General features: G+C 43.3%; 1 protein-coding gene across 1 annotated transcript; it reads right to left on the reverse strand.

Moving 5' to 3' along the window:
* Positions 1–17,493: 17,493 nt before the first annotated feature.
* Positions 17,494–23,491, reverse strand: LOC123407076 (T-complex protein 1 subunit alpha). The gene is made up of 17 exons (XM_045100115.1): positions 23,324–23,491; positions 23,118–23,182; positions 22,872–22,961; positions 22,698–22,784; positions 22,547–22,606; positions 22,393–22,443; positions 22,203–22,298; positions 21,651–21,716; positions 20,826–21,043; positions 20,553–20,649; positions 20,032–20,118; positions 19,529–19,663; positions 19,320–19,424; positions 18,707–18,835; positions 18,519–18,622; positions 17,919–18,009; positions 17,494–17,839 (listed from the first exon to the last, which is right to left on the reverse strand). Exons 1-17 carry the CDS (start codon positions 23,394–23,396, stop codon positions 17,756–17,758), a joined length of 1,638 nt encoding a protein of 545 aa, XP_044956050.1. The 5' UTR covers positions 23,397–23,491; the 3' UTR covers positions 17,494–17,755.
* Between the last annotated feature and the right edge of the window lie 616 nt (positions 23,492–24,107).

Here is a 24,107-nt window from a genome sequence, read left to right on the forward strand (position 1 = left end):
AGACACAACTTTGCCACGTGCAACCCTAAACCTCTACTTCGTAGTTCTTCCTATAGATTGGTTTTCTACGGAGCTCGGGCGGAGCCCTGCAGGAATAGATCATCACCATCACCGGCGTGCCGTCACACTGCCGGAGAACTCATCTACTTCCCCGTCTCTCTTGCTGGATCAAGAAGGCGGAGATCGTCATCGAGCTGTATGTGTGCTGAACGCGGAGGTGTCGTCCGTTCGGTGCTAGATCGGGACGGATCGTTGGACGACAGTGATTTGAATCACGAAGCTGTTCCACTACATCAACCGCATTTCTTAACGCCTCCCGCTTAGAGATCTACAAGGGTATGTGGATCCGATCTCCCTCTCGTAGATGAACATCACCATGATAGGTCTTCGTGTGCGTAGGAAAAAAAAAATTCCCATGCAACGTTCCCCAACAGTGGCATCATGAGCTAGGTTCATGTGTAGATGTAATCTCGAGTAGAACACAAAAGTTTATGTGGGCGTTGATGTTCGATTTGCTGCCCTCCTTAGTCTTTTCTTGATTCGGCGGTATTGTTGGATTGAAGCGGCCCGGACCAACCTTACTCGTACGCTTACGAGAGACCGGTTTCATCGACTAACATGCAACTTTTTGCATAAAGATGACTGGCGGGTGTGTGTTTCTTCAACTTTAGTTGAATTGGATTTGACCGAGGCGGTCCTTGGAGAGAGGTTAAATATAAATTTGCACATCTCCGTTGTGGTTTTGCGTAAGTAAGATGCGATCATACTAGATACCCATAGCAGCCACGTAAAACATGCAACAACAAATTAGAGGACATCTAACTTGTTTTTGCAGGGTATGCATGTGATGTGATATGGCCAAAGACATGATGTGATATATTGGATGTATGAGATGATCATGTTGTAATAGTTAAATATTGACTTGCACGTCGATGCTACGGCAACCGGCAGGAGCCATAGGGTTGTCTTTAAACTAACGTTCATGTTTGCAGATGCACCTACTATATTGCTAGGTTGCAGCTTTAGTATTAATAGCATAGATAGCACAACAACCTCGATGGCGGCACGATGATGGAGATCATGGTGTGGCGCCGGTGCCGATGAAGATCATGTTGGTGCTTTGGTGAGCGAGATCAAGAAGCACAAGATCATGGCCATATCATGTCACTTATGAATTGCATGTGATGTCAACCCTTTTATGCACCTTATCTTGCTTAGAACGACGGGAGCATTATAAGGTGATCCCTTACTAAATTTCAAGATAAAATTGTGCTCTCCACAACTATGCACCGTTGTGACAGTTCGTCGTTTCGAGACACCACGTCATGATCGGGTGTGATAGACTCAACGTTCACATACAACAGGTGCAAAACAGTTGCACACGCGGAACACTCGGGTTAAACTTGACGAGCCTAGCATGTACAGACATGGCCTCGGAACACAAGAGACCAAAAGGTCGAGCATGAATCGTATGGTTGATATGATTAACATGGAGATGTTTACCACTGAAACTACACTCAACTCACGTGATGATCTCACTTGAGTTAGTGAATTTGGATCATGCCACACCCAAATAACTAGAGGGGTGTCTATTTGAGTGGGAGTTTATTAGTAATATGATTAGCTGAACTCTAATTGTCTTGAACATAGTCTAAGTACACTTTGCAATATTTTATGTTGTAGATCAATGGCTCACGCAGTAGCAACCCTGACTTTCAAAGTTTCAATACGTTCCTAGAGAAAGCTAAGCTGAAAGATGATGGTAGCAACTTTGTAGACTGGGCTTGTAATCTGAGGCTTATCCTACAAGCTGGGAAAAAGAATTATGTCCAGCGCTAGGAGACAAATCACCCGCTACGTCAGAACAAGATGTTTTGAACGCTTGGCAAGCACGTAAGGAGGACTACTTAGTAGTTCAATGTGCAGTCTTGTATGGCTTAGAACTGGGACTTCAACGACGCTTTGAACGTCATGGAGCATATGAGATGTTCGAGGAGTTGAAGTTTATCATTCAGAAGAATGCCCGGATCGAGAGGTATGAGACCTCCGATAAATTATATGCTTGCAAAATGGAGGAGAATTCGTCTGTCAGTGAACATGTGCTCAAAATGTCTCGGTACTCAAACCGTTTAGCTGAGCTGGGAATTGAACTCCTGCAAGAGGCTATCACTGACAGAATTCTTCAATCATTGCCACCTAGCTACAAGAGCTTTGTGTTGAACTATAACATGCAAGAGATGAATTAGTCACCCAGCGAGTTATTTGCGATGCTGAAAGTCGCAGAGTCAGAACTCCGGAAAGAACATCAAGTGTTGATGGTCACTAAGACCACTGGTTTCAAGAGAAACGGCAAAGGCAAGAAGGGTAACTCCAAGAAGAGCGGCAAAACGGTTGCCCCTCCGACGAAGAAACCCAAGGCTGGACCTAAGCCAGAAACAGAGTGCTATTATTGCAAGGGGATGGGTCACTGGAAGCGCAACTGCCCCAAGTATTTAGCTGATAAGAAGGCGGCCAACGCCAAACCAGGTATATGTGATATACATGTTATTGATGTGTACCTAACCAACTCTCGTAGTACAAGAAATAAGAGGGAGGAAATCTACGTGTAGCGGACGTGAACTACTGATGATCAAATGAATGATCCTGAACACCTACCTACGTCAGACATAACCCCACCGTGTCCTCGATCGGAGAAGGAACTCACGAAAGAGACAGTCAGGGTTACGCACACAGTTGGCATATTTTAATTAAGTTAACTTCAAGTTATCTAGAACCAGTGTTAAACATAGTTTCCACGTTGCCACATAACCGCGGAATCGCGTTTCGGATCCAACCGTGCGGTCGGATTCGGACGATTCCGAACGCGGGAGTGGGTACGCGGCCGTGTAGAGTGGATATCCAGAGACGAGAGGGAGAATGGGCGGCGCGGCAATGAATTTAAAACACCGACAGACGTCCAACGGTAGACCGAATACGGTGCCGCTACGGTCGACCGTTCGGGTACCAGACGGACTCCGATCGCGACGAAATTCGACAGGCGGCCTAGCTATATCTAATCACAACCGCGTGCCAAGTTTCACCTTGATCAGAGAAAGTTTTACGCACACTTTAAAAACAGGGTTTCGACGATGCCGCGGGCACGTGCGAGTGTGAACGGGCTCAGAACGAACAACGACGAGAACCGGCAACTAACAACGGATGCAAGTTTTGAAAACGGGCGGCAACAGAGATGCCGATGCAATGCAGATGATGCGGCAAATAAAATAAATCACACGACAAAAACGGAATAGAAGGGGAATCTTCTGGAACGTCGGCATCGGGCTGTCACAACTCTCCTACACTACAAGAGGATCTCGCCCCGAGATCCAAGAATGAAAGGGGGAGAGGATGAGAAAGAACCAGAGGTAAAACTTAGTCGCTTCTTTGACAAACGAGTGAAACCAATGATCCTTGAAGGTTGCAAAGAGATGAGGAATGATAAGAGAAAGAAGCAAGAATTCACGGAAAATTTCGGCATCACTTCAGTAGGAAAAAGGGACAAAAAATCGAAAAGGTAGGAGAATTAGACAATATACATAACAAACAACTAAATAGAACAAGGGAACACCACGAACTTGATAGAACAACAAGATTGACCCAAAAGAGCAATATCACAATGCCTCCGGAACAATAGAATAGGAACTAGCTCATACGGAAGAGGAGAATGAAGAGAAAAATGACAACTACTATCTCCAATGAACTTGGTAAGCATCCTTGCAAGAAAAATTGGACGAAGTTGTTGGAAAAACAACAACGAAAAGAACAAGATAGTAGTGGGCTTATGAAAACCATCTCAACAAATATGAGGTGACAACCAACCACTAAAAGAAACAAGGGTAGAAGAAAGCAAAGATATCAAGACTCCTTACACCAAGAGGATACATCGAGAACTTGGGCAAATGACAAGCACCATGATAGCATAATCCATAGGAAAAGCATTAGGTGAAATCCAGACCAAGATAGCTCAATGAAGAAATCATGGGTTGAAATATCTCATGATCAAAGGATTGGTGGATTTAATTATCTCATTCTCGAAAGGAAAACTCTTCGAGACTCCTACACTAACAAGAATGCTATAATACCACCTCAAAGGATAAAGGAAGAACAATTGCACATATAAATGCAAGACAAAGAATACTTGAGGTTCTCCAACAAGAATCTTGAAGAACACTTGAGAAAGAATTGAAACCTTGATGAACCACCATGAAGGACCTCCGTATACAAATGAACGATGCAAAGATATGAAGGTAGAAAAGAATATGATTATGACCTTGCCAAGATTAAGATGAAGCCTCACAAAGAGATACTTGATAGAACTTGGAACTTCGGAAAAGAAAGATAAGCACTTGCGAAAAGAATTGATATCATGAGCCACTCCGGAAGAAGAATTCAGATTACTATGAACAAGAATAAGAATTATGTTATGTTTATCCTTCATCAAGTTTAATTGATGACAAGCAACGGATTAAGCATACAACTTATTCCTCTGAAAAGATTGAGGAGAGATATGAGCACAAACTAGAAGAATTGTTGCAAGAAACACCGGTGAGAATTGAAATGAACGAGGCAACCCTGAACGAATGGAGATACATGAGAATGAAGAGATCATGAGCCACCTGATAGAAAACTAGAACACGGCACCAGATAATCGAGAGACGAACGAAGAGACAACAATGGAGAAGAATTAAGGATGAAAGCTGAAAGCTGAGAACGAAGAATCTTCTAAAATGATGGCCTTCGGAGGAACGAGAAATAAAAACAACTCAGAAATGCACCGGATAGCAAGAAAGGGATTACCCACGATTGGAACAAATAAGATGATGGCACAAAGCTGAAATGATGAATCTTCAAAAGAACGGACCAAGATTGAGAGAAACACTCCTTCGGATTGCAAGGTGAGAATGATGACGAGAAACAACACCAAGAATAGCTGAGACACTCCGGAATAATGAAGAATGAATGGTTGAGCCAAATATGAGAATTAATTCGAATAGGCCTTGGAGAAGGGATATGACTGATGAAATTCATACTTACGTCATAGTTAAAAAGAATTAATGATCTCCGGGAGTAGATTAAAAGAGCTATAACAGATCCTGGGAAAAACCTGTGGGTTATGGGCCCACTCAAAGAAACCACCGATGAAAAGATTTCTTAGAACGATAGATATTGCACCGGTATGAAGAGAACTAGATGAGGTTAGCACCCCGAAATAATGAAAGAACTGAAAACAAGAATTTCTGAGATAACTTCAGCACTCCGGATAGGAAAAAGAGGAATGAATAGCAAGATAGGCTCATAACAATTTCCAACATAGGAAAGAATTACAGGGATAAAAAGGATATGATGAACACGGATATCTGAATTAAATTCACCGGAAAAGAACAAAATGAAGAAATGATGAACTCGACTCCTGAGAATCTTCACAATGAATCACCGGATACAAAAGGAAGAAGAGATAGCGGAAGCATCACTGAATAAGAAGGCACTAGGATGAAATCCAAACACTGAAGAAAAGGGCGGGAGGGCGGGGAAAAACAAAGACAACTTGGGCTAGATGAGATGAACTCCGGAATAAAATGAGAGAATGATCTTGCAAAAATTGGAGAGGATTGAATCCACTTGGAGAGAAACACACCGGTTGGAAAGAATTGATAAGACAATTGATTAAGCAAAAGGATTAGCATTCACATAAAAAAATATGAGAACACATCTTAGGAAAGATCTGAAATCACCATTTGACATCGAAGCAACTTGAATTACCATATTCCAACAAAACAAAGGGATGAGGCTTATGAAACAAGCCAGAACAAACTCATGAGAAAGATTTCGTCCGATATTTTCGTGGACAGGATCGCACGGGCTCGATTTTACAGTAGCCATCAAGTGCAAGGCAGTGCACCCGACATACGAAGCGTCCCCGAGTCGTAGCAAGCTACAAGGACCCTTTAAGACACAATGTGTACTGCTGTAAGTCGACCGTGAACAAACGAATCCACTAGATGTCGAACCCCAACCTAACATCATGCATTTGTTGGAAGATTGTCCTATAAGAAACTACTTGAATTCCCACCTATGAATTCCCGAAATATCTGGTCATGCAATCTGGTACACGGACACAAGGAGTAATATCACACAACTCCTATACTAACCCGTCACCTGTATCACATCCGTCAACACACAACCAGAATCTCGGACCTTCATCTACAACAGACCCTCGTGATCACAACGATACGAAGTATGGCAGTACTCCCGAGCAATCTGCACCAGTACTGGTGACATCAGGGTTATCTCGCCACTACTAGTATTGAAGCAATTACGAACATCCTTCATTCTTAGATACCAAGAAATCTGAATGATAACGATGTGCTCAAGAATCCCCTGGAGCTCAACTCCCCGGAAGAAAATCAAGTCAGACAGGAGGCACCAAGACAGAACTCCGTCACATCGGCATCATATAGATTCCAAAAATATCCACGTGATCCTAAAAAAATTTGAGTGGGAAGAGGAGTAGAGTAAATTATTACGTCAAGATTCCTCACCAGACAATAGAAGAGGAGAAAAAGAATCCTACTCTCCGATATATAACTAGACTCGACTCAACCAAGTTCGATCAATCAAGGGGGCTCCTAGGTCGGTACTGGTCTGATACCAACTTGTCACGCCCAAGATGCGACCCTATCCTCAATTTGGCACGAAGGCCTCGTCAGGGATAGAAGCGCATCTCGTCGTGTCGCAAGAATGGATATCGTTACAAGTACATGTACTGAAAAGAAGAGTTATATATAGAGTTGGCTTACACTCGCCACAAGTTACATCAGAGTCACATCAGTACATTACATAATCATCAAGAGTAAGAGCAGGGTCTGACTACGGACGAAAACAAACGAGAAAAGAAGAACGACGTCCATCCTTGCTATCCCAGGCTGCCGGCCTGGAACCCATCCTAGATCGATGAAGAAGAAGAAGAAGAAGCAACTCCAAATGAACAATCAACGCGCTCGCTTCAAGTACCCTTTACCTGTACCTGCAACTGGTGTTGTAGTAATCTGTGAGCCACATGGGACTCAGCAATCTCATTTCCAGAGGTATCAAGACTAGCAAAGCTTAATGGGTGAGATATGGTTAAGTGGTGAGGTTGCAGCAGCGGCTAAGCATATATATGGTGGCTAACTTACGAGTACAAGAAATAAGAGGGAGGAAATCTACGCGTAGCGGACATGAACTACTGATGATCAAATGAATGATCCTGAACACCTACCTACGTCAGACATAACCCCACCGTGTCCTCGATCGGAGAAGGAACTCACGAAAGATACAGTCATGGTTACGCACACAGTTGGCATATTTTAATTAAGTTAACTTCAAGTTATCTAGAACCAGTGTTAAACAAAGTTTCCACGTTGCCACATAACCGCGGGCACGGCTTTCCGAAAGATTTAACCCTGCAGGGGTGCTCCAACTAGTCCATCACAAATTACCACAAGCCGCATAGAAATCCTCAATCACGAAGCTCGCGATCTCGTCGGATCCCCTAGTGGAAAACCTCAACTCTGAGATTACCCAAAGCATCACCGGAATCCCGATGCACAAGATATCTCGTCAAAGGTAAAACTAATCCAGCAAGGCCGCCCGACGTGTCGACGATCCCGATAGGAGTCGCGTACCTCGTTCTCAGGACACGACGGATGGGTCACACTAGGAGAACCAAACCTCGGGTTGCCCCGCGGTGGCCCCGTAGTCTGCCAATTTGGACCAACACTCATGAGGAGCACTGGCCCGGGGGTTGATTAAATTTCCTCGGGTGCCGGCAGGTCCCTATGCATTATTATTAGGTTATTAGGCAAATGTAGTACCAATGTTGGGCCTTGCCAGACCAGCTTTAATCTAAAACGAATTATCAAGGGGTTCCCCATAACAACCCCGATCGTGTTAGGAGCGCTCATTTATGGAACATAACACCGGTAGCCGAAAACTAAGGGGGCAAAGGTGGAACAAAACACCAGGCTAGAAAAGGCGGAGCCTTCCACCTTTTACCAAGTATATAGGTGCATTAACTTAAATAGCATTAATATGGTGATATAACAAGGAACCCATGTTATCACATGGAAGCAACTGCACCTGCAACTAGCAACGCTAACAACATGGATAAGCAAGCGGTAACATAGCCAATCAGTGGTTTGCTAGGTCGAACAGATTGAAGGTAATCATGGCATTGTTGAGAGGCTGATATTTAACAGGTGGTAGGCAACGAGGCATAAACGATAGCAATGGTAAAACTAGCATGGCAATGATAGTAATGGTATCTGGGGAAATGATCATCTTGCCTGAGATCCCGCTTGGAAGAAGAATGCCTCCGTCAAGCAGACGAACCGACGTAGTCGAACAGGTCCTCACAATCCGGCACGCTGCGGAACTCTATCGAGACGAAGCAAACCGGAAACACAAATCAACACACGAAATTCACCACACGATGCACAACACATATGATGCATGAGCAGCTGGGTACATGCAAGTCACGGCATGACAATTCACACAATCAAACACTACACATTAAGTGAAGTTCAATATACAACGAGTTGCATATTGACGAAACTCCACGTTTAATTATTTAGTTCTATCCTGATTAGATAAACGGCAATATTGAATGTGGTTAAACATGGCAAGAGGTGAAGCGTAAATTAACCTACCTATCTAAACATTTTAAATGAGGTCGGAAATGACATATAGCATCTCCGAGACGACCTCACATGTTAATTTACAATTCTGTCCAGATCTGAACTAACACATTTAATTGGTTGTTAAACAGCAAAACAAATAGGTTCACGTGATTCTACGCGTCATTTCAAGCAATCTACACATAAAGAACATCTCCAACGGAGCTACGGTTCAAAAGATACAAGCACCGCAAGATATGATGGCATGAATGCAATATGCATGCAACGGCGGTCATGAGCACTTCAAAATATACAACCAGCAATATAAAATGAAACTACATGAGTTTCTAAGCAAGTTTCATGTAGGACACGATCAAAACGGAGCTACGGTTCGAAAACTACGAGCAAAACAAGAAATCACTACAATCTGCCAAAATCAGTCACGTAGCATTTTCTACGCCCCACAACTATGGCTACACAACTCCGATATGCTCAAGAAAGGCATGGCGCGGAAGAGGGAAAGAAGCAATACTACAAACTACTAACAACAACTAACATGGCAGCAAGGATCACTAGAGAAAGAAGTCACAAAATGGCATCCCACACACTATTTCAGACTTAGTGAAATTTACACCTCATGAAAGTGCAGTTTTCGATCTGAAGCAATATTGACAGCAGAAAAACCTATAGCTACAAGGATCCAAATGGCATGAAACTTTACAGCATGCTAGAGAAACACAAGGGGTACAACTAACTCCATTGGACCAACCTCAAAAGAGCTACAGATCACAAGATGCAAGCAAGACAAGACAGCAACAAAATATAACAGATTCCAGACTTAGAAATATTTCAGCACCTCCAAATCAGCACTATATCTAGCAACTTGAGAGCAAGAAAAACACACCTAAACATGCATTTCTATTGCAACTAAAAATACCAGGGGCTAAACAAAACATCCAAGATCAACTCTCTAGTTGACAACTCCGTCAATCGACGCACGGAATAAATCCTACGAATTTAAACAAAATGGCATCACGGCAAAATATCGCGCGAACTAATTTACTCAAAGGTTAAAACTAATTGCACAGAACCCCAGAAACATATAAAATATGTGGGGTTTGCAACACAAAATAATGCCACACATTAATGCGGGAAAAAACCTATATACGGGAAAATATACTAGAGGCAATCCCTACACGCAAAAATACAAATGATCATTCTAAAATACATGCAAAAATGATCCCTAAAACATGGACAATTATTCTACGGCATCCGAGAAATTCAAACTCGCACGAAAAATAAATACGGGACATATCCCATAGAAACAGCACGTTAACCTATGCATATGGCACGTTAATCTACGTCAAACAAATATGCAAGTTGTAAATTCGTAATCTACGCAAAATTCTACACGAAATCCATATGCTACATGTCGCGATCCGATATCCGGTTTAAAACCTACGTACGTTTGAATATCTAAATAATTCCTGAAAAATATATATTCACAGAAAAACCTAAACCTAAATGGGCCTAATAGGGCGAGTGCGGCATGGCAAAAGGCGCACAGGGGCGCTGGATAGAAGGGCTCACCTGCGTGGCCTCTTGGGCCGGCCGGAGGCTGCAGCAGACTGTGCCTCGCGCGCTGGATGCAGTGGCCTGCGCGAAGAGGGAGTTGGGCCGAGGCGGGTGGAAGGCCACTGCCCAGCTGGGCCGTGGGGAGGCCGAGCCGGCCTGGGGCGCTGCGGCCCAGGAGCGCTGGAAGGGGCATCGTCCTCCTCCTCGCTCCCGACCGAGAGGAGAGGAGACCAGCGAGGCGGTTGGCGGCGGGTTTACACAGCTCGCACGGGCAGCCGGCGGCGGGGCAAGGGAGTCCAGATCCGGGCACCGGGGATCCGTTCCCGGCGGTGCACCAGGCGGCCGGCGACTCGAGGAGCGTCGCGATGGACAGAGGGTGGCGCAAACGGGACAGGGAGGCGGCGAGGAGCTGCGGGCTCGGCTCTCCGCGAGCTAAAGCCGGCGGCGGGCAGAGGGCATCTCCGGAGCGGCGCGGGCAGGCCGGCGGCGGAGAGAGCTGCGCGGCTCGGGGCAGCTCGGGGACGGCAGGAGCTCGGGGACGAGGCTGCCAGGCTAGGGCTCGGGAGCCAGACCGGGGCGGCGGCGGCTCGGATGGGCTCGGGCGGGCCGCGCGCGGGCTCGCGGGCCCGGCGGCTCGAGGGAGGAGAGAGGCTGGCTAGGGTTTCGGGGGTAGGCACGGATTTCGAGGAGGAGAGAGAGGGGGTTGTCTAAAAATAATAGGAGGGGCTATATATAGACAAATGGGGGGCTAGGTTACCCGGAATCGCGTTCCGGATCCAACCATGCGGTCGGATTCGGACGATTCCGAACGCGGGAATGGGTACGCGGCCATGTAGAGTGGATATCCGGAGATGAGAGGGAGAACGGGCGGCGCGGCAACGAATTTAAAACACCGACAGACGTCCGACGGTAGACCGAATACGGTGCCGCTACGGTCGACCATTCGGGTACCAGACGGACTCCGATCGCGACGAAATTCGACAGGCGGCCTAGCTATATCTAATCACGACCGCGTGCCAAGTTTCACCTCGATCAGAGGAAGTTTTACGCACACTTTAAAAATAGGGTTTCGACAATGCCGCGGGCGCGTGCGGGTGTGAACGGGCTCAGAACGAACAATGACGAGAACCGGCAACTAACAACGGATGCAAGTTTTGAAAACGGACGGCAACGGAGATGCCGATGCAATGCAGATGATGCGCATGATGCGATGATGATGCGGCAAATAAAATAAATCACACGACAAAAACGGAATAGAAGGGGAATTTTCTAGAACGTCGGCATCGGGCTGTCACATGTTTGTTGCTAAGAACGGAGCTGTTCTTGAAAAAGAGTTTCTCTCGAAAGAATTGAGTGGGAGGAAGATAGAACTTGATGAGGTTGTGGAACCTCTGCTCCAACAGGATGGTGGCGCGGGGCAGAGAGAAATCTCTGTCGAGGCAACACCAGTTGAGGAGGAAGCTAATGATGATGATTATGAAGCTTCGGATCAAGTTACTATCGGACCTCGCAGGTCGACAAGATCACGTACTACTCCTGAGTGGTACGGGAATCATGTCTTATCCATCATGTTGTTATACAACAACAAGCTTGCGAATTATGAAGAAGCAATGGTGGGCCCAGATTCCAACAAATGGTTAGAGGCCATAAAATCCGAGATAGGGTCTATGTATGAAAACAAAGTGTGGACTTTGGAAGTATTACCTGAAGGTCGCAAGGCTATTCAGAACAAATGGATCTTTAAGAAGAAGGCGGACACGGACGGTAATGTGACCGTTTACAAATCTCGACTTGTGGCAAAGGGTTTTTGACAAGTTCAAGGAGTTGACTACGATGAGACATTCTCACCGGTAGCGATGCTTAAGTCCGTCCGAATTATGTTAGCAATAGTTGCATTTTTTGATTATGAAATCTGGTAGATGGATGTCAAAACGGCGTTCCTTAATGGTTTTCTTAAGGAAGAGTTGTATATGATGCAACCGGAAGGTTTTGTCGGTCCAAAGAATGCAAACAAAGTATGCAAGCTCCAGCGATCCATTTATGGACTCGTGCAAGCATCTCGTAATTGGAATAAGCGCTTTGATGAGGTGATAAAGGCGTTTGGGTTTATACAAGTTGTTCGAGAATCTTATATATACAAGAAAGTGAGTGGGATCTCTGTAGCGTTTCTAATATTATATGTGGATGACATATTGCTGATTGGGAACAATGTGGAGTTTTTAGAGAGCATAAATGATTACTTGAACAAATGTTTTTCAATGAAAGACCTAGGAGAAGTTGCTTACATATTAGGCATAAAGATCTATAGAGATAGATCGAGGCACCTAATAGGACTTTCACAAAACACATACCTTGATAAAGTTTTGAAGAAGTTCAAAATGGAGCAATCCAAGAAGGGGTTCTTGCTAGTGTTACAAGGTATAAAGTTGAGCAAGACTCGGTGTTTAGTAACTGTGGAAGATAGAGAAAAGATGAGTACCGTCCCCTATGCTTCGGCCATAGGGTCTATCATGTATGCAATGTTGTGCACAAGACCGGACGTCGGCCTGGCCATAAGTATGGCAGGCAGGTTTCAAAGTGATCCAGGAGTGGAACACTGGGCAGCGGTCAAGAATATTCTGAAGTACCTGAAAAGGACTAAGGAAATGTTTCTCGTTTATGGAGGTGACGAACAGCTCGTCGTAAAGGGTTACGTCGATGCAAGCTTTGACACTGATCCGGATGACTCTAAGTCTCAAACCGGATACGTATTTATTCTTAATGGGGGTGCGGTAAGCTGGTGCAGTTTCAATCAAAGCATCATAGCAGATTCTACATGTGAAGCGGAGTACATGGCTGCCTCAGAGGCAACTAAGGAGGATGTATGGATGAAGCAGTTCATGACGGATCATGGAGTTGTGCCGAGCGCACTAAATCCAATAACTCTGTTATGTGACAACACTAGTGCCATTTCTCTAGCCAAGGAACCAAGGTTTCACAAGAATATCAGACACATCAAACGATGCTTCAACCTCATCCGCGACTATGTCGAAGGAGAGGACGTAAATATTTGCAAAGTGCACACGGATCTGAATGTTGCAGATCCGCTGACTAAACCTCTTCCACGAGCGAAGCATGATCAACACCAGAACTTATGGGTGTTAGATTTATTCCAATGTAAATCACATGGCGATGTGAGACTAGATTATTGACTCTAGTGCAAGTGGGAGACTGTTGGAAATATGCCCTAGAGGCAATGATAAAATAGTAATTGTTATATTTCCTGTTTCAAGATAATCGTTTATTATCCATGCTATAATTGTATTGAATGAAAAACATAGATGCATGTGTGGATATATAGACAAAACTATGTCCCTAGTAAGCCTCTAGTTAACTAGCCAGTTGATCAAGGATGGTTAAGGTTTTCTGACCATATGCAAGTGTTGTCACTTGATGACTCGATCACATCATTGGAAGAATGAAGTGATGGACAAGACCCAAACTATAAATGTAGCATGTGATCGTGTCATTTTCTTGCTATTGTTTTCTGCATGTCAAGTATTCATTCCTATGACCATGAGATCATGTAACTCACTGACGCCAGAGGAATACCTTGTGTGTATCAAACGTCGCAACGTTACTGGGTGACTATAAAGGTCCTCTATAGGTATCTCCGAAGGTGTCCGTTGAGTTAGCATGGATCAAGACTGGGATTTGTCACTCATGTGACGGAGAGGTATCTCGGGGCCCACTCAGTAATACAACATCACATATAATCCTTGCAAGCAATGTGGCTAAAGTGTTAGTCATGGGATCTTGTATTACGCAACGAGTAAAGAGACTTGTCGGTAACGAGATTGAAATAGGTATAGGGATATCGACGATCAAATCTCGGGCAAGTAACATACCGAAGGACAAAGGGAATGGTATACGGGATTATATGAATCCTTGGCATAGAGGTTCAACCGGTAAGATCTTCGTAGAATATGTAGGATCCAATATGGACATCCAGGTCCCGCTGTTGGATATTGACCGAGGAGTGTCTCAGGTCATTTCTGCATAGTTCTCGAACCCGCAGGGTCTGCACACTTAAGGTTCGGTATAGTTGAGTTATAGGTGTTCGTGACCGAAGGTTTGTTCAGAGTCCGGATGAGATCACGGACGTCACGAGGGTTTCCGGAGTGGTCCGGAAATGAAGATTGATATATAGGATTGTTTCATTTGGCCTCCGAAAAGATTTCGGGCATTGTCGGCAATGCACCGGGAGTGACGAATGGGTTCCGTGTTTTTACCGGGAGGGGGCACCCACCCGGGAGAGAACCTAATAGCCCATGGGTGGGGCACCAGCCCTCCAGCCTAATAGGGCTGTTTCGGCCAAGAGGAAAAATCAAAGGAGGAAAAAAAAGAGGGAGGTGGGAAGGAAGGAAGGGACTCCTCCTTCCCAAACCGAATTGGAGTGGGAGTCCCTCCTCCTCCACTCGACCGACGCCCTAGGGGCTCTCTTGAGCCCCAAGGCTAGCCCCTCCCCTCCTCCTATATATACTAAATGTTTTAGGGGTTTTGAGACACAACTTTGCCATGTGCAACCCTAAACCTCTACTTCGTAGTTCTTCCTCTAGATCGGTTTTCTGCGAAGCTCGGGCTGAGCCCTGCAGGAATGGATCATCACCATCACCGGCATGCTGTCATGCTGCCGGAGAACTCATCTACTTCCCCGTCTCTCTTGCTGGATCAAGAAGGTGGAGATCGTCATCGAGATGTACGTGTGCTGAACGCGGAGGTGTCGTCCGTTCGGTGCTAGATCGGGACGGGTCGTGGGACGACGGTGATTTGAATCACGAAGTTGTTCCACTACATCAACCGCGTTTCTTAACGCTTCCCGCTTAGCGATCTACAAGGGTATGTGGATCCGATCTTCCTCTCGTAGATGAACATCACCATGATAGGTCTTCGTATGCATAGGAAAATTTCTGTTTCCCATGCAACGTTCCCCAACAGCTAGGCTAGGGTTCGTTGTGTGGAAAGCAATGAAGATGGTGGGGAAGTGAAAGTGGATGAGGTCGAATGTTAAGGTGGCTCGTCTGTCTGTTTGAGTCAAAATGAACAGACCTGATCGATTTGAGGGAGTTAGCCTAACTATATTCTTCATTGTTACTTTTGCAGTCTATTTCTCCCTGGCCTCGCTTTTCCGTGCCCCGCTCGTAAACAAGGACCCTAGAGTGGTGCATTTTTCTCGCTGAAAAGCCCAGGAATCTGCACACCGAGTACACACTAAGTCGAGCAAACCAACCTGTGGTTGGATGGTTAGAGGGACAGTGGTATCCCCAGCCCACCAGGGTTCAAATCCTGGTGCTTGCATTATTCCTGGATTTATTATAGGATTTCCGGTGATATGCTTTCAGTGGGAGGAGACGTTCCCGTCGACGACGAGGCGCCTACGGTGACTTCGTAAATCTCAAGATGAATGCCGGCTTAGTCTCTCGAAGGTGCTCATAGAGATAGCGTGTGCGTATGTGCGTTCATATGGGTGAGTGTATGCGTGTGTATATGAGCGCTTGCATGTGTACTATGTTCGGAAAAAGAGTACAACAACCCACCGCATTTCCCCATCAAAATCAAAAGAAAATAAAGAGTTAACCAACTACTCGCCGTAGGATCGAACATGCGCCCCTTCAGAATGATCAAGTTTGTCCTCTTCTAGAGCAGGTCGGTCTTGTGGTTTTACTCGTCTAGTAGTAGCTAGTAGGACCAGGGCCAAGACGCTTATTTTAGGACGGAGGAAATAATGATTATAGGACCCAACTAGGCAGCAGCGCCGCACCCACGTACTCCCGTGCGGCGGCTGCTATATGCATGCACAAACACTGGTAAAAGAAAAATAAAGGGGCATAGAGATTGTATGCACATCATCACATGCATCTTCTTGTGATATGTATTGACATGCTCCGTCTAATTCACCCTCTCTACAACATACATGCATGCAATGATGTCATCAAGATTTCCTTTAATGTTTGAAATTCAAAAAGTTTTATCTACAAAACCGTTAATTCAATCGATGACCCGCTTTCACCATTGACTTTCTCGTGACGAGTTCTTTGAAACTAGATCTCATGTCGACATGTTCCGTCAACTATTTTTTTCGTTCATACTTGCCACATTTTTTGACCACTTGCCATATTATTAGCCACTTGTTTGAGAAAAATAACTTAATTGGTACTTTTTAATGTTGTTTCTACAAAGCCTTGTAGTCGTTTTCATTATACATGATATAAAAGCATGTCATAGGTTGTGTTTGTCAATTTAAATATGCCAACTTGTCATAATTACATACAACTTTGCAAAATTATTGTGTGTTTGTTAGTTTAACTATGCCGAATTGTCATATTTAGAAACGATGACCAAAAATGATTTTTTTGTGGTCATCGGTTTTAAATATATTGAGCTGTCATATTTTTGCGCGGAATCGCCTAAAATAAGTTGTTTGTGATTGCCAGCTTGATTATGTCGAGATGTCATATTTATACACAATTTTCAAAAATATGGTGATTAAGTTATTTTTTATCAGACAACTAAGTACTTACTAATATGACAAGTAAGTGCAACAAATATGATAGGTACGAACAAAAAAGAAGTTATCAAAACATGTTCACATGAGATATAGTTTTGAAGATTTCATCAAAACAAAGTCAACAACAACAAAGAAGATCATCAATCAAATTAACGGTTTAAGAGATAAAAGTTTTTGAATTCCGATCATTTAAAGCAAATTCGATAACATCATTGCATGCATGACTAAAAGAGAGGGGTTTGGCTGCATGTTGTTCCGCAAGATGGAAAATATTATACCATCTAATCACGCACCAAGAAATCCGACATGTGGCTTCAAAAAATAAAAGAAAAAACAAATCAGACGTGGGTGGAAATCCGTCGCATCAAAACTCAGCAATGCACACGCTACAGATTAGATTTTCCCATATTATAACCTTGAATGTGCATGAACTAAAATTATGGAATATCAGACAAGCTACCAACACAAACGTGGACCAGGTAAAATAATCCTTTTTTTTTACATACAAAGATTTCAGACTATTAAAACCATATCTAGGTCGCCTTTATTTTGGCTAAACATCATTTTCAAGTATTAAGTGTCTAATTGCTCACATATTAAACCCAAGCAATTGCATATTAAATGGGCCGACCATGATGCAGCAGCTTCCTGAGGCAGTGGTAACAGTGGATCAAGACATACATGGCAAAAATGTTAGTTGCATGAACTATCAGCGATGCCGTAATAAAGCTGCAGGCAAAATTTGCTTCCATTCACGAGTCCTTCTACTACCCACACACAACGATACACTCTCGCACATCCATCTTCCATACAACATTCTACGACAACGTCCGCTAATACAAAGAGGAAGAAAAGGAAAATCACAAGCAGCAATCTACGAGTCTATAGCACCAGCCATGGCATAACAAACAGCAACCAGGGATCGTAAAATGGCATGTGGCTACTCTTCTTGGCCAGACTCTTCCTTGTCAAGCTTGATCATGTCATCAATCCTCACAATGGTAATGGCTGCTTCTGTGGCAAACTGCAGAGCAAAAAGGTATATGAGATGTGCCATGAATCTTGACATGAACACAGTGGGTGACAGGCGGCCAACAACCAACCTGAATGATCTTCACTTTGCTCATTGCTGGCTCGATCACACCATGCTCAAGGTTGTTGCGGATTACACCTTTTGTCAGATCAAGACCCATGCTGCAGCAAATTCAAACAAAGTTGAACATGTGCAGAAGCGCAAGATACAAACTGAAGATGTGCAGTAGCAGAACAAAACAGCAGTGGGCAAGTACAATGAATGATGATTGAACTAAAAAATATATCTAGAAGCAGTTACTGTTACCAAATTATGCATTTAGGTTCACTTAGCAAACGACTAAGTTCAAAATTAAAACCATAAGTACTCTGGTGCGATACAAAAGAAAACTCAAAGTGGGACACTGAGATGGAGCTTGCAGGGTACTGTACAGGAAACCAAGGGGATATTGTCCTATACCCCCTCTCTATCAAAATATAAGACGTTTTAGTGTAAAAATACATCTTATATTTTGATAGAGGGAGACTATATAATTGCTCAATATGCACATCCCAGTGCATAACTATTTTCCTCAAGAGGGTGGTGAAACTAGTCTTCGAAGGCCTATGCAACATAGCGGAGCCATAATCCACTCATTTCTTTAACAGAGATAAATAAGTTCAAGAAGTACCTTGATAAGTGCTGCTTATCAGCATTTGTTTGAGCTTTATGATGATATGACCTAAGCTTTGCAACAAGCTCAGTTGCATCTTTTGCGGCATTAACAGCAAGGACCTGTCATGACACAGCCTTGCTCCCATTAGTATATCATGCGGTTCAGAATGCAAGTATCATAGGTGCAAAGATAACTGAGCAAACCTTTGGTATGATCAACAAAGACTCTGCAAATTCAGCAATCGCCAGTTGCTCCCTGGATCCAAGGGTTGTAGCAAGATTCTCCAGGTACACAGATAATGCAGCTTCTACAGCACCACCACCAGCAACTACCTGCATGACCAATATACATGTTAAATACACTACTGAAAATAATTAGGTTCTACCTACAAGAAAACGACAACTTACAGAACTATATTCACTGACCAGGAAAGAACTAATGCTAGCACTATGTGAAATGGCAGACAAGATATGCAGATACTACAAAATAGTGGTTCATTTAAATGATGCCTTTTAACTGTTCCTATTCTCCTTCAAGAATGAAAAAAGTTCTCAAGAACTGGGATTGGGGCTATTGAAAACAAGGCATCAAAGAAAGCTGCAAAAATGACATCGTATAGGCCAGCAACAAGCATGATATACAAAAGAATCTTGGAAAAATATCAAGACTGGGAACAAGAAAGCACCAGCTAAATTTTTAACTCCGGGTCACACTTAGTAGCAACAAACAGAATGATCTCACACTCCATATAAATCATGACAACAGGGAAACAACAAGGCGACAAGTAAAGGAAGAACAGCAGCAAAAAGGTCCTACCGTATTGGATTCCAAAGTTCTCTTCACAATGCACAGTGCATCGTGCAAAGACCGTTCAATCTCGTCTAGCATGAAGTCATTTGCTCCTCTGAGTATAATGGAAACCTGCATAAAAGAAATGCAATTGTGATGCCTCTAGCTTTGAAACTGATGCTGTTGTCATTCGTCGTAGGACAGCTAGCTCAACATTGGCATGAAGAAATACTTACCGCACTTGTGTTCTTTGTGCCTTTCACTAGAATTATTTCATCATCAGAAATCCTTTCCTCAACGACCTCGTCGGCATGTCCAAGAAAGGAAGGATCAAATGTTTCTTCACCCTCCATGTCAGCAAAAGTAGTCACCTGCAGATTCTTATTACTTTAGGATACTGACAAGCAGTTCATTTTGGCTTGAGAAAGTAATTGTTTACATTATTACTTGGGAATATCAATGATAGAAGTTGTTTTATTACTAACAAGTCCTACTGCAACAGATTGGTAAGCTGCTACGCTGGAATAGCAAATATTCAGAAATGGGAAATCATCAAATAAATGCATTCCAATATTGCAAATTTCTTTAGAATCTTTAAAACAGAAGAAAGCAACTTTAATAATATTTCAACAAAATCAAGCTAAATCATGATTGAGATTAAATAGTGTAAATTATGAAAATACTCCTTGATCATAAATATTTAATCGGCAATATGACAATATGAAGAAATAAGTCATACCATTGTCGCACCTGTTGCCTTGGCAACATGGCGCAAATCCTCCTTACGCACACGTCTTACTGCAATTGCTCCAGCCTCAACAAAGTACTGAAATGATGTTTCATCAAACGCCAATACAGCAGATTTAGTTACACTCAACACAAAGTGATATCCACATAAACAAAAACAACCCAGTACATCTTTTCAAATTCATAAAAATCAAATCAATTATGAAACAGACACTTCCGAGGACAAAGACTTGAGATTTGAGTACTATTGGAAGGGAGCATAAGGTGGCAGTGATATGCGATAAATTCTGCCATAAGGCTAAACTAACAAACATATTATGCTAACTGTAGTATAACAGATTCTGTCTGCACCACCCCAAAAGTACCAGCAGCAAAGAAAAAATATGACATTCACTAACGTGGACCACTCCAACCAAATACGTACATAAATTGTTTGTGTGCTGGCAAACAGTATACAAAATTGTACAAGGATGGGAAAAGCAATCTAACTCTGCCTGAGGTATGAAAACATACCTTCAATGACATATCATCAATTCCCTTGGTGGTAAATACAACATTAGCACCAGCCTTGAGAACTTTCTCAATTCGCTCCTTTGTTATGTCAGATTCCCTGAGAAAAGACAGCAAGGTACTATTGAGTACCCTAAAATAGAAAACAAATATGGCAAAAGGCATGAAGACTCATCACAGGAAATTAGAAACAAACAGGTTATCTGAGAGGTTAATCGTGGAGACAACAAAAAGAAATATAATAATGAACTGCAAACCATAAAAAAATGCATATACCTCTCACGGATCTTCTCCAGTTCCCTTGGATCAGATACAAGGACTTGAACACCCATTTGCATTTTCGTCTTCTGAAGGTTGAAATCAAGACAAGCAATTCTAGCAGGGGTTACTCTGGTAGGCATTCCTTGAGCAGCACGGCCAGTGTTCAGCGCATAACCATTCAGCAGGTAACTTTCCTTGGCACTTTTACCATGAGCTTTCAAAATATTAATACTCTGCAGAACAAAAGAGCAGCAGTTTACAAGCAAAATTGTAAGTGGCAAAAAGAACAATTCCCCTGACTGTGTGTTAAATGAATCAAACATCATGTCCAATACTCCCTCCGTCCCATAATTCTTGTCTTAGCTTTGTCTATAAATGAATTTATCTAAATACTAAAACTTGACTAGATACATTCATATCTAAACAAATCTAAGACAAGAATTTTGGGACGGAGAGAGTACATAAGAAGGCATTACATTATTAATAGAGAAGAACAATTTTAAGTGGCAGTAGAATATTACGAATATCAGGTAAAGGGCAGCCCAACATTAAGGAACTTAAAGATTACTGTACACTAGCACGTGTAATATCAATATGTCTAATACATCCAGCAGGAAATACAATTGGTGCATAAAGCAAAACAACAGCACAAACTGTATAATAAATTTTGCCTAAAGAGTCCACAAAGGCTGTGCAGCTTATATCTACATTCAGAGAGAAGGGACCCAGCAACTTAAATCTACAATTATAATAGCACAACTGACATAACTTGATATATAGCAATTAAGAATAGAGAACTTTCGTTTAATGTAGTATTGTAACCCAATGCACTTTGCTTACCTTGATTGGATACTTCACTTCTCCCTTGGAGTTTGTGGTCTTCACAGCTTGAACTGCTTCTACAACCTAATAAACCACAGCCACGTTAATTAATTATTATCACATTTTTTTAGCCAAGGCTAATGGCAAGACAAGGGAGCACCTAGCATTTGGTTCCAAAGATGAGTAACTTGTCAGATAAACACCATAACATAGCAGCATTATCAAAATAAATAATAAGACCGGCAGCTGAAAATGCATGCATGGACTAAATAAATACTCCCTCCATTTCAAAAATAAGCCCTTTTAGAGATTTCAATACGAACTACATACGGATGTATATAGACGTATTTTAGAGAGTAGATTCACTCATTTTACTCTGTATGCAGCCTATATTGGAATCTCTAAAAAGGCTTACATTTAGGAACGAAGGCGTATTTAAGGTTTAACAAACGCACCAAAATCAGTATACGACAACTGTACCATGAATTTCTGAGCTCCACTATGCACAGATTTCTAAAAAAGGAAGGCGTGATCAAGAAACTTGAAGAACACGTGACCATAGGAACCTACCAGATTTGCAAAGAAATTATCATCCGTTGTAATCAGTTTCGAGGACATGCTAGTTTTTGCACAGTTTATAAGGGAGTCTTTTCCAAGTTTTTCCACCTACAAATGTGGACGAATATTCATGTTGGTGAGAGTGAGCATGGAATGGAACAAAGTTGTACTGCCATTTGTTCCTCATAGAGTATTCATTTACCTTGACAGACAGCTTTTCCTCCACATACTTGCATGCTTCACGCATAGCAAGCTGGCAGAATATGAAGGTAAAAAGTGTATTAGTAATGTAAGACATTACATGTTTTGTTTAAAATGGAAGGGGTACTGCAACAAACAAAACGTTATAAGCTTACCCTGTAGCCACTAATAATAGAGGTCGGGTGAATCTTATTCCTCACAAGATCATTGGCTCTCTGGTTAAAAGAAAGGAGCATCATTTGTAAGCACAATAGCAGAGAAACTCATAGACAAGAAAAACTTGGCATTGAAGCTCCATCCATTAACCTTGAGCAACTCTGCAGCGATGATAACAACAGAGGTAGTTCCATCTCCAACCTCCCGGTCTTGGAGCTCAGCCAATTCCACGAGAACCTACAAACGGAAAAGAACCGCAGCAAAATCTAAGAACAAGGCAACAGTTCAAACAAAACGAGGTCAGCTATGCCTGCCGGGCATCACCTTTGCCGCGGGATGCTCGACCTCCAGCATCCTCAGAATGGTGGCTCCGTCATTCGTGATCGTGACATCGCCAATGTCATCCACGAGCATCTGCAGGTCGCATACGCTAGCTTAGTGGGATGTAACAAGGGTCGTTTTCTCGAAACTACTGTGGATCCAGAACCTGCCTACTCCACTGATCCTGGCTACCCATCTACTCCTACTTGAGTAACAGGGTTGGTTTGCGAAGTGGAAGGAGCGCAGTACCTTGTCGAGCCCGACGGGGCCGAGCGAGGACTTGACGATGTTGGCCACCGCCTGGCACGCCGATACTGCAGCCGGAGGAGATTGAGCAGCGAGTTAGACATAGATTGAGCAGCCTAGACTGCAGCCGGAGGAGATCTTCGCGGCACACCGCGCGATCCCGCGGGATCAGGCGTGAAGAGCGAGAGGGGGGCTGGGAGGGGCGTTACCGTTCTGGGTGCGGACGTCCTGGCCGGACTGGCGCTCGCCCATGATGTCGGGGACCTGGGCGGTGATCGCCATGGCGGCGGCGGGGGTGGGGAAGGGGCAGTGGGACTGGAGAGTTCGAGAGGAGAGAATGGGGTGCTAGGTTTCGGTGGGACGAGATCTTCGGAGGGAGTAGTACAAACGAGCTACTTGTGCATCCGACGACAACAGCTCGAACCCCATGGAAGGCCGCACGGGTAGGAATCGGCCCAAAAACATGATACAACCGCGGAACAAGCGAAGCCATAGGCCCAGAAACAGTTTACAGCCCAGTCTGCTCCTAGCATGCATGGGAAAGACGACCCGAAGACTGGGAAAATGGCGCAACGAGGGGAATGAATTATTCTGTACCCGAGCTCAAATGCTCCCTGATGAACAGTAAAATTAAAATATATTATCCATCACAAGAAAAATAAAAACAAAAAAAATGTTTAAAAATTCTGATTTTCTATAAACTTTAAAACATTTTTTTGTATTCTTGCAAAACGTAAACACGAAATAATATCCGTGTAAAGCATGGCAAAAGAACAAAATCAGCATTCCAAAATATTTTCAAAACTAGCATTTTTTTGAACATTGATTTTTTCAGCGACTTATACGAATGTCATTTCGTGCTGAAATTTTACAAGAACATTTGTCAAAGTTTTTCACACAAAATAATCAGATTTTTTTTAATTTTTAATATTTTTACTGTTCATCACGGAGCATTTAAGCTCCGGAGCAAATACTTCTATGTTAGCGACGAGG

The sequence above is a fragment of the Hordeum vulgare genome, chromosome 7H (assembly GCF_904849725.1).
Source record: "Hordeum vulgare subsp. vulgare chromosome 7H, MorexV3_pseudomolecules_assembly, whole genome shotgun sequence".
NCBI classification, from domain to species: domain Eukaryota; kingdom Viridiplantae; phylum Streptophyta; class Magnoliopsida; order Poales; family Poaceae; genus Hordeum; species Hordeum vulgare.

What these genes read in the sequence shown, in the direction of transcription:
- LOC123407076 (XM_045100115.1), bottom strand. Translation starts at nt 23,396, where the DNA reads ATGGCGATCACCGCCCAGGTCCCCGACATCATGGGCGAGCGCCAGTCC. An exon ending in AGGAAAAGCTGTCTGTCAAG is followed by an intron (nt 22,299 to 22,392) that starts GTAAATGAATAC and finishes CCACATTTGTAG; the next exon opens with GTGGAAAAACTTGGAAAAGA. An exon ending in AAGTGAAGTATCCAATCAAG is followed by an intron (nt 21,044 to 21,650) that starts GTAAGCAAAGTG and finishes TTTGTTCTGCAG; the next exon opens with AGTATTAATATTTTGAAAGC.